An 11,632-nucleotide genomic window follows, 5' to 3' on the forward strand; every position below is an offset into this window, starting at 1 on the left:
ACCCTAATAAGCGAAACATAGGCAAGCAATTACAACACTAAAACACACATATATAGAATACATAGATCAATTATCATTTCAGGAGTAACAGACAATTCCCAATATTAACGACAAGTAGACATGAATGTAATAATCACAGTGGTCCTCTTATGGAACCCACACCCAAACTGTTAGTGTGTCGGAACGTGACACCCGATCCAATATACATGTGTCGGAACGTGACACCCGATCCAATATATGTGTCAGAACGTGACACCCGATCCAATCTATGTGTTGGAACGTGACACTCGATCCAATCAGCACAGCTACAATCACAATCACACCCATAATGAACAACACTCATAGTCATACAATCAAGTATTTGTTTCATGTCATGTAATTGTTCATATATCCTCATTTGCATTAGATTTGATTCCCATTCCCTTATTCACATACACATATGCATACAGTGAAGCAATTAACAAGCATTTATCACACAAACAGGAAATCAAACCATCACGTACCTAGAAACCAAGCTTGAATCCTCCTAAGACACTTGAGCCTTCCCTTTCCGAATTCTTTCCGTTTGTTCTTGATCTAAAAACAATTAAGTAATGCTATGATCAATAAACAAGACCTAATTTACCCAGATAATAATCAAACTATCAATTTTAGGCCAAACCCAAGACTCCAATACTCAATTAGGGATTTTTTCCACCATAAACTTCAGGCTAAAACCCTCCCCTAATGATAATCACTCAAGATTTTAAGTTCTAAGAATCAAATTACTAATTAGGGAAGTAATTATCTTACCTTTAGCGGTAGAAATCGTGGAAAACTGTCTAGAACTGCTCTGGTTTGCCTCATAGCCCTCAAGAACGAAGTTTTCCTGACTTAACTCGCGAGTGTCCTACTACAGCGAGACCCAAACCGTCACAGTGGCCCTGCCCTGGCGGAACTAACACCGCTCTAGCGGCTTGCACGGAGACAAAAGCTCAGAATTTGAGTTCCAAGCTCCTACTTCACAACACACCTTCAAAACTACATTTCCATGCCAAGATCAGTTTCGAGAGTTCTACTCACCCGAATTCAATTCCGTAAAGCAGTACAGGCTCCTTAAACGTCTTGGCTATCCACTCATGTGATAAAATTCATAAATCAAACCCCCCGTCTATTACCAAATTTTCCTAGACCTCACCTGACTCAAATTTCGTTCAAGTCTAGCTTAGGGTAGAAATTTCCAAGTCACTACTCAAAAGTTTTCTAGCCCCAATTATTTCCCCATTGACTTTTCCATAACGACGGGAACAAGTCGTTATAGTGTTTAATACAAAGAGTAAAATAGACACAAAAGTTAAATTATTTCTTGATTTTCTAAATTGGACATGTATTGTTGGACATCTATTTTTAGTATAGTGGACAACTTTTGTAGACCGAGAGAGTACTCGCTCCATCCAACAATACTTGTCCACTATACTAAAAATAGATGTCCAACAATACTTGTCCACTTTATGAAATCCATAGATAATTTTACACTTAGTTCCTAATTTACCCTTATAGTCATTTCCCTGTTATATTTTTCAAGACATTGTGTTTATTATATTCAAATGGTGATATAGTAAAATTACACTTCTATTTATAATTTCTTAAGGGGTGTGTCAAGTCAATAATGAACAACTATTATTGGACAGAGGAAACAATTTTTAATTGTTTATATCCATAGAATTGTTTGACCTAGTAGGCTTATCATTAATTTTTTTAGAAACTTCAACTCTTTCTTCAAGGTCATCAATTCTCTCCAACAGTTTAGGAATCATAAATTTGAATCTTGATCAATATATTCATCCTTTTAGAGCCAAAAAGTCACATAATATAGCACTTTAAAATGAATAAAAATAAGAAAATAAATCAGTCTTTGACTTTTCAAAATCAACACATCTACTAGAATTCTCGGATTTCAAGCAGTCAACAAAAACAAAATAAAATCATGTTTGCATCACACTTCTTCAATTCATTATACTTCAAGCTTATTTTAGCCATAGTATCAACTTGATTACCAAAAAACAAAGCAAGCTAATCAAAGACAAAATTCATACAAAACATTTCAAAAAAAAAATATAAAAAAATCTGAAACAAAATATTTAAACATTGAAAATTAGGATTCTTCCTTTTGAATGAGTTAGGATCGAGTATGAGTTATAATGGAGTGGATAAAATATAGTTGGATACTAATTTAATTTTAAAACTTTTTTTGTAAATTTAATCAGTATCAACATGCTCAAATATTGAGCGAAAGATACTTGTGTATGGTCTAAAAAGAAATAAGCAAAGGCAAATTCACTTTTAATATATATATATATATATATATACACACACAATAGACCGTTCAATTAATTAGAGTATGAACTCGACTTATTCGGCCCTTTTCAAGATGCTTTCCTCTAAATAGAATGAAGACAAAATAGTCTAATGAATCATTACACATGTACGAATTTGTATTATGGATTCTTCTATTCAATTATTTATCAACTGAAATCTTAAATTCAATCTACCATGTGTGTAATTCACTCGTCCTTCAATAGATGATATGTCAAATTCATGTCACATAAATTAATGACATGTCATAATATCTTATCTTCATTAGTTATTTTTTAAAATTATTAAATAAAAGATAAAATAATAAAATTTTAATTTATTCTTTAAAGTAAAATTTGGGACTCCACAGTGACCACACATCTTCTCCCCGTTCCCACAGTGAAATGGCCGCCGCCAAAGAAGATGACAATTGGGTGTGGAGAAGAAAGAAAAAAAGGGTTGAACAGGGATGGGGATGTCTGAAAAAGTAGGTGGAGTGGGTGTAATTTTTTAAATTTTTTTCCTTTTATAATTTTAATATTATTTAAATTTAAATATGGTATTCACTTGCTTTAAGTCTTAACAAGCGTGTAATCATACACTTTCACCAGTTCAATCATCTTAATGCACATGCACATGATCAATAATCAGATAAATCTGATATATTATGTTTTACTGAGTTCAAGATTCAACTGGTAAATGATTCAGTAGGATAATTTATAAATACAGACTCGTATAAATACAAATTTTCATTAAACTATTTCCCCTAAGATAAATAAGAGGAGTAAAGCAAAAATATCAATGAGGACGAAATGGTCATATGCAATTTGTATTAGAAAAATCAAAGGGGAATCTCTTACCAAGTCAAAAAATGCATATTCCCTTGGATTCATTGTAAAGCTTTCCCATTTCCAAAGTCAATGGAATGAACCAATTAATGCTCTCAACTCTCAAGTCTCTGTCTTTCATGTAGGAAAATTCAACTACATGACAATTAGGCATCAAATATCACAAAGTAGACTGATAATATACGCTCCCTCATCAGGGGCGGCTCAACATAATTATTGGTCTAAAGCGAAATTTTTATTAGAGGCCTAAAATCTATATAAATTTTATCTATATCTATTTATTTTTCTAAATTTCTAGACGTAAATTACTACTTAATATCTTTTATATAAATGATTTTTTCAAACACTTTTTTTTTTAATTATTAGTTTTAAGTAAGATTTTATCAATTCAACATTGAAAAACATCCTTTTATTGAGACAATTATTATATGAATTATTAACACAATTTTATAAGTAATAAGTTGATAAACTTTAAAGATAAGAGTTAGAATCATAGAATTTGATTCAAAAAGTTGATAACTTGGTATACCTACTTTAATATGAAAATTAACAAATAAATNTATTTAATATGATTATTTATCTCATTATTTTTATTAACTGATGTTTCGTTACAAAGTGAAGTGAAAGAATTGTTTAAAAAAATAAGTAATTAATATTGAAAATAAAGTATGAAAAAAAAGTTAAATCTTTTCTTGATATATTGAAATGACAAATAAAAGTAATTTAAAAATAAAATAAAATGGACAAGTAATAGTGAACTATGAGAGTAACAAATCCTAATACTCTCTTCTTCCTACGTTAGTAGTCCACATAATTAAGAATAGTTATCTCAAATTACTTGTGAATTTACAAAATCAAGATAAGATTTAATTTTTCTCATTTTATCCTTATGATTAATGATTGAATTTTTCTCATTTTATCCTTATGATTAATGATTTTTAAAAGTGTAAATAGGTTTGTAAAGTTTACAATTTTTTTTTAATAAAAGTATAAATAAGTTTGCAAAGTTTTCAAGAAAATAAAATCTTAAAGGATAAATTAGTAAAACTATCTTTCTTATTATGATTTCTTAAGAAACATGTACATGACAAAGTGGATAACTAATATGGGATGAACAATTTTTTTTTTCTTTCTCATAAATAACACTGAGTTTCTTTTCGTAAATACTGAATTGCTATATCAAAATCTAAATTTTCAATATCACAATTTCGGTATATGATATTTCGTATGCATTTTTTTTGGCATTCGATAACAATTTATTTGATCGAAATAGGAATAGCATATCGAAGTACATAATTATATACACAATTCATATATATTATTATATAATAACATTAACAAATACATAAATAGAGTATTAGTATAAAGCTAATTGTTTAAATGCTGGAACTTTGATTAACAAATGAAATTGCTTGTACTTTTAAAAAAAATATTTTTACATGTTTAAAGTGTTAGTAAGATATAATTGAGATGTTCCTTAAATAAACGAAGTTATAATTCTTTATTGTATGAGTATATATAAGTTGAAGTTGAATAAATTATAATTATCAATTAATCATGATTCATGCCATAACATATTGAAATCAAACTTAAAGTATCAAATTTATATTTTTACGACGTGTTTAGTATGGTGGAAGTTATTTTTCTAGATAAAAAACATGTATTTTCTAACAAGTAATTTCTTTAAAATGTTTTTCTATATTTAGTTGAAAGCACTAAAGATCGATAATAATATCGCAAGTGTTGACTAGGAGTTGATGCAACCATATGAAATTAAATTTTCACTCAAAAGTGATAGAAGACATTTTCCTTTTACCTTTTTCGGTGGAAAATATTTCTCATACAAATTCTTTTGAACAACCAAAAACACAAATTATATAACAAATTTCTCTTCTTGGTTCGTCCCAAGAAAACAATATATTTCAATATTTAGTACTTCCTCTCACCCATTTACACTTTTTTTTCATTTTTAGTCTGTTCTAAAAAGAATGACAGCTTTTTATAACTAAAAATAATTTAACTTTAAAATCAGTTTTTACCTTTAATAAAATAATTTACAACCAAACAAAAACATCTAATAATTGTTTTAGCCCACAAGTTTCAAAAGTTTTTTTCTTCTTAAACATCGTGTCTAGTCAAATGATGTCAAATAAAATGAGACGGAAGAAGTAACAATTTGACTTTAAAAAGTCTATTTTATCCTTAATACAATAATATATAGTCACACAAACATTAACACTTATTTTAAACTGTATATTTCAAAAGTCATCATTTCTTCCTTAAACTTGTGCACAATCAAACTACATCACATAAATTGAAATGGAAGTAAAAATTCCATTACACCAAACACCCCCTCATACTTTGGTACTATACATGCCAGAAAAGGGTCCTATTGAATGCATACTTATCAGCACAATATCAAGAGTTGTTTCTTCTTACCTTTCTTGAAGTTTTTCATTTTCTTTAGATTTTTCACTATTCCAACAACTATGGAAAACATGGATTTGGAATCTAAATCTGTTAACACAAATTTCGCTCTACCAGTTGATTCTGAACATAAAGCCACTGAATTCAGAATATACTCTGTTTCAGCACCTCACATGAGATCATTTCATCTTTCTTGGATTTCATTCTTTTCTTGTTTTGTTTCCACATTTGCTGCTCCACCCCTTCTTCCTATTATCCGTGACAATCTTGCTCTCACTTCAACTGACATTGGAAATGCCGGAATTGCAGCTGTTTCCGGTGCAGTTTTTGCGAGAATTGCAATGGGAACAGCTTGTGATTTATTCGGTCCAAGACTTGCTTCATCTGCTCTTATTCTCATAACTGCACCAGCAGTTTTCTTAACTTCAATCACAAATTCAGCATTATCTTTCCTTCTCGTTCGTTTCTTCACGGGGTTTTCGTTAGCTACTTTTGTATCGACTCAATTTTGGATGAGTTCGATGTTCTCTGCTAACGTAGTTGGCACTGCAAATGGTATAGCCGGAGGATGGGGGAATCTTGGTGGCGGAGCTACACAGTTAATTATGCCTTTAGTGTTTTCGCTTATACATAAAATTGGTGCAAATCAGTTTACAGCTTGGAGAATTGCGTTTTTTATACCTGCTCTGTTTCAGGCTTTGACTGCGTATGCTGTTTTCTTTTTAGGACAAGATATGCCCGATGGAGATTACGCGAAACTTCATAAATCTGGTGAAAAGCATAAGGAAAACATGTTAGATGTGTTATATCACGCAGTTACAAATTATAGAGGGTGGATTTTGGCATTGACTTATGGTTATTGTTTTGGTGTTGAACTTACTGTGGATAATATAATCGCGCAGTATTTTTTCGATAGGTTTAATGTGAATCTTCATACAGCTGGGATGATTGCAGCTAGTTTTGGTTTAGCAAACTTGTTTTCCAGGCCTGGAGGAGGGATGTTGTCTGATATCGTCGCGAAGAGGTTTGGTATGAGGGGAAGACTTTGGGTACTATGGGTTGTGCAGACATTAGGAGGGTTGCTTTGTGTTCTTTTAGGGAAAGTAGAATCTTTGAGTGGTTCTATTGCTGTGATGCTTGTGTTTTCGGTTTTTTGTCAGGCTGCTTGTGGGCTAACTTTCGGGGTTGTTCCATTTGTTTCGAGAAGGTATGTTGTATTCTTCTATCTGGTTAATTAGTTTTACCTAAACCTGACAAAGGGGTCGGTCCAGTACATGACCGACCCCCTTAACCTTTGTGTCCAAGCCTGGAGGCTGGATTAAGAGCTTTCCTTTGGGTGAAGGGAGAGGATTTGGGTGGGTAGATCAAATGGTCGGTTCTCATCCACAAGTTACTAAAGATAATATAATTACAACAACAACAATATACCTATAGTGAAATCTCACTAGGTGGGGTCTGGGGAAGGTAGAACGTACACTTACCTTACCACTACCTCGTGGAGGTAGCTGGTTCAATCCCTTAACCTTTGTGTCCTTGCTTGAGGCTGACCTGAGGGCGGTTCTCTTTTACTTGGTTCCATTGTCATAGAACTAGTTACTTGACAATAATTCAAGAACCTAGCTACTACGTCGGATACATTGATTGTATAAAAAATACTTGGAATGTCAGTATGTATAACTTAAATCTATAAAAGATCATACAACTTGTCACACGTTTAGAGACTAATCCTCGTTTGTGTTTTGCTTAATAGATCATTGGGCATAATTTCGGGGATGACAGGAGGAGGTGGAAACGTTGGAGCAGTACTAACACAAGTAATTTTCTTTAGAGGATCAAAATATTCAACAGAAACAGGAATTACATACATGGGTATCATGATAATATGCTGCACTATCCCTATTTTGTTTATATACTTTCCACAATGGGGTGGAATGTTTTATGGTCCCTCATCTAAAGGCTTGACAGAGGAAGACTACTACATGAAAGAGTGGAATTTAAAGGAAAAAGAGAATGGTTTTCACCAAGCAAGCATGAAATTTGCTGGTAATAGTAGAAGTGAAAGAGGTAAAAAAGTTGAATCAGCACCAACACCTATAGATGGAACTCCTAATATATAAGCGTTTGAGTTAAAGATCGATCCCTTTGGAGTCATTGACATAATAGATGTCGTTTCTAGTCTATCTCTTTCGGTGCTAGGCGAGGTTTGTGATTTGTTGTCACTCTAGCACTGTATTTTGTTACTCTTGTATCATATTGTATTGTCAGGAGTAGCACAAATTTCTGTTTAAGCTTCGTCTCTCATTATAAACTATAGTTCAATGTGTTATTTTCACTTCTTCTTGAGTTTGCATAAAGTAATTACTACTCTGTCTGTTCCAATTTAAGTGTCTTAGTTTGACTGGACATAGTGTTTTTAAGAATTAAATGGAGACTTTTGAATCTTCTGGTAATTAAAAATGTGTGTAGTCCTTAAGATCATGTGATCTTAAGCTTATCATGTAGAATGTTGGAATTGAAAATTATACTAAAAACAGAAAGAAACACTCTTGGGACAATCAAAAAGCAAAGTAAGACACTCAAATTGAAACTCAGGGAGTACTTTGTTTCTTTGAGTATATGTTCTGTATCATTTGCTTCCCTCTCAAAATTTTAGTTATCAAAATATAAACGGAAATATACTCCTCTACTATTTCCGTTTAAGTTTGTCCCTTGTTATACTATTTGACTATGTGAGCCCTTACCATTAGCCAAAGTTTCATATGTTCAGCTCTTAGGAATAAGCACATGGTACGACCATGTCAAGAACTCCTAGCTTGAACTTCAAATATTCATTATGAACTTTGATCAGTTCCTTTGTGAGTATGACAGTAATACCTAATAATGATTGAGTAAGAGATAGAGCCCATCCTCCTTTTTATCAATCTCCTTCACCTTCCCAGTGAAGAGATCCAGAAAAATGCACAAGTCACGAAAAAAAATTAACACAAAACACTATAACTTCTTGGCCTGTTCAAAAACAATTAACAAATTATAACTGAATATTTGAGGGACATAAAATACATTAGAACTGTCACTTTTCTGTGAAATTATACTTGTGCCTATGTGTGTAACCAGTGACATATCACCATTAGGAAAGGAATATTGATGACAACAAGAACCAGATTCACATGCATGCATGTACCAGACATAAAATAAAAAGAGCGGGAAAAAATCACACAAATACATACGCAATAGGAAACATATTTAAAACAACAGTCCAAGCCAAATAAGGAAAAGAATAATCGCAGATGATTTCTATGCGGAAAGGGAATGAGACAAATGAGTCCTATAAGAAAAAAAAATAATATTTTTCTAGGAAAAATTAATTCCTTTCGACGACCTAAGGCTTTAATCAACTTCTATAAAAGGATGAAGTCAAAGAAAGAAAAATTGAACTTTTGCAATTACAAATCGAGAGAATTTTCAGCAAAGGCAGAACAACTTGAGAGATAAAAAGGCGAGAAGAGAGAAGAATTAGAATTAGGTTTTCTTTCAAGAGTTAGTTTGCATTGGTTTGTTTTAGAATCAGAATTTAGGAATTAGCGTTCCTAGTGTGTAAGATAGTTTTTGAGAAAATTGTAACAAGAAGTGGGTTTGGCCTCTTGGAGAGTAAAATCTTTGATTATAGTTAATCGTTGAAAACTGAAGGTACTAGAGTTAGTCTCTTTGATTATTGAGCTGTAATCTTGAATATAGTTGTTCTTAAAGATAATAAAAGCGTAGTGTGATTTTTTCCTTCCTGGAGCAAGAAAAGTTTCCACGGTAAAATCATTATTTTATTGTATTGTGTCTCTCTAACTAGACAAATTAACAAGAACCTGGTTCTTTTATAAAGGTAAGGTTTCTTCAAGTATATTTTCCTAGGAGCCTCACTTTTAGTTATAGTGTCATATTTTAACAACTTTTAAGTCTGATGTCATATGTAGCTCCAGGATCTATGATCCACTCCTAACTCAACATGCCTTACACAAAAGCTACTTTTGCCTCTAGAAGCACATCTTTAATGGCATCAATTAATCCCTGCAAATATTGATAGAACTTATGTCGAACGAGGACAAAATCTAAATAAGTAAGGATAGAATTTAAGTTGAGTTATGTAAGTAAGAACAAAATGTAAGTCAAATAAAGACGTATTTAAGTCAACTAAGGACATAACCTAAATCAATTGAGGACAAAATTTAAGCCAAATGAAAGAAGAATCCAAAACAAATAACAAAAAAATTAAGTCAAGTTAGGACAATATTTTGATTCAATTACGGGAATACCTTAAGTCATAGAATTTAAGTCAAATGTAGATAGAATCCAAAACAAGCAAGGACAAAATTTAAGTCAAGTTAGGATAGTATTTAAGTCAAATAAGTCAAGTTAAGCCACAATTTAAGTTAAATAAGGATACAACACAACTTAAACAAGTAATGGCAAAATTTAAAACAAATTAAACAAGTAATAACATCACTTCAATCAAATAAGGAAAACATTTAAATCAACTAAAGATAACTTGAAACAAGTCACCTACCTGAACTTTCACCTTGTTAGTGAGGGTTCGATTCCCCATATTATAATCATAATGAAGAAGAAGAAGTTAGGATAAAATTTAAAACAAATTAGTAAAAAATTTAAAGCAAAGACATAGAAGACAAAAAGCGATACCTTCTAACATGTCATCCCTTCACCCATATTCCGCTCCAATGAACTCTTTAGAAGCTCCTAAACTCAGTTGGATCTACATTGGATCTCATCTGAATCGCCCGACATTGAACCCAAATATATTACCTACAATGAAAGCAAGCATATTGGTAACGGAACCTTTCAAAGTCCAAAAATTAAAGTGTTACAATCCAAAAAATTTAAGTCATGTTGACACTTATTAAACCCCATAGGCGAATCAAATACATTACCAAATCCATTTCAACCATTTAAAAGTGGAAGTAAAAGAAAAAAACTATATTAAATTCAAAAGCAAACATTGTAATATAAAAAGTGCAAAAAGTATAATAAAATCCTACCCAAAGCATGTTGTCGCAAGCACAAGAGCTTCCAAGGTAGAATTACAATATGAAATAAATCTCAATATATCTATCTAGAAATTGAGGACATGAATAAAAGGATAGGAAGCAAAGTCTAGTGTTACAAAATCGTTAAAATGTTTCATAACTTGGCTTATTTGTGAAACAAGTTGCCACCTAATTTATATAGAATTAAGAAATCATTTTTGAAAGGTATTGAAAGACCTTTAATTTTAAAACCAGAGAAAGGGGTATGGGTTCAAGTGATTTTCTGAGGGAGATGTTAGGCATCTTGAAAAATTGTAAATGTGATTACAACGAATTTAAATATTTTGTGTATGGAAAGAGTAACTTGATTTGAATAGGGGAATGTCACGACCCAAAAAAATAAGTCGTGATGAAACATTTGTTTTCAATCAATAAGTAAGTCGATCCACTAATTTTACCTATTTTATTTAATATATGATGTGAAAAGTAGGTTATAAGCAAAATATTCTGAATACTAAGTCTTTTACAAATATAAAATGTGAAAATTGAGGGTGTGTTTGGTATGAAGGAAAATGTTCTCCTAGAAAATGTTTTCTTGGAAAACAAGTAGATTTCTAACTTATTTTCTCATGTTTGGTTGGGGAGCAGAAAATATTTTCTGGAAAATTATACTTTTAATGTTTGGTTGGTGAATGAAAAATATTTTTTTAAAAAATATCTTTTATTTTTGGCTTGATACTAAAAAATACTCTTTAGGAAAATAATTTCTAATACGAAAAAATCAACCCCAATAATTGATCTAGGACCAGACCCCGACACCCAAACTAGGACAAGACCCCAATGACAGTTTCAAAATCCGACCTAAAATATTTTTTTTTTGACAGGGTCGTGAGAGTGGGGTGGGGGGGCATAAAAAATAATTTTTTATGGGGGTGACCTGGTGGGGGTGGGGGGAATAAAAAATATTTTTTTTTTAAAATTTGAAATATA

At 31.7% G+C, this 11,632-nt stretch overlaps 1 protein-coding gene across 1 annotated transcript; it reads left to right on the forward strand.

The window, feature by feature from the left end:
* Positions 1-5,656: 5,656 nt before the first annotated feature.
* LOC125867772 (high affinity nitrate transporter 2.5) lies at positions 5,657-7,805 on the forward strand. Its single transcript, XM_049548350.1, has 2 exons — positions 5,657-6,816; positions 7,360-7,805. Exons 1-2 carry the CDS (start codon positions 5,672-5,674, stop codon positions 7,724-7,726), a joined length of 1,512 nt encoding a protein of 503 aa, XP_049404307.1. The 5' UTR covers positions 5,657-5,671; the 3' UTR covers positions 7,727-7,805.
* Positions 7,806-11,632: the final 3,827 nt, after the last annotated feature.

This window comes from Solanum stenotomum, chromosome 6 (genome assembly GCF_019186545.1).
Source record: "Solanum stenotomum isolate F172 chromosome 6, ASM1918654v1, whole genome shotgun sequence".
NCBI lineage: Eukaryota > Viridiplantae > Streptophyta > Magnoliopsida > Solanales > Solanaceae > Solanum > Solanum stenotomum.

Bases quoted from the DNA above. Each gene is read 5' to 3' on its own strand.
- LOC125867772 (XM_049548350.1), top strand. From the start codon at position 5,672: ATGGAAAACATGGATTTGGAATCTAAATCTGTTAACACAAATTTCGCT. The intron at 6,817-7,359 runs GTATGTTGTATT...TTTGCTTAATAG, and splicing joins GTTCCATTTGTTTCGAGAAG to ATCATTGGGCATAATTTCGG.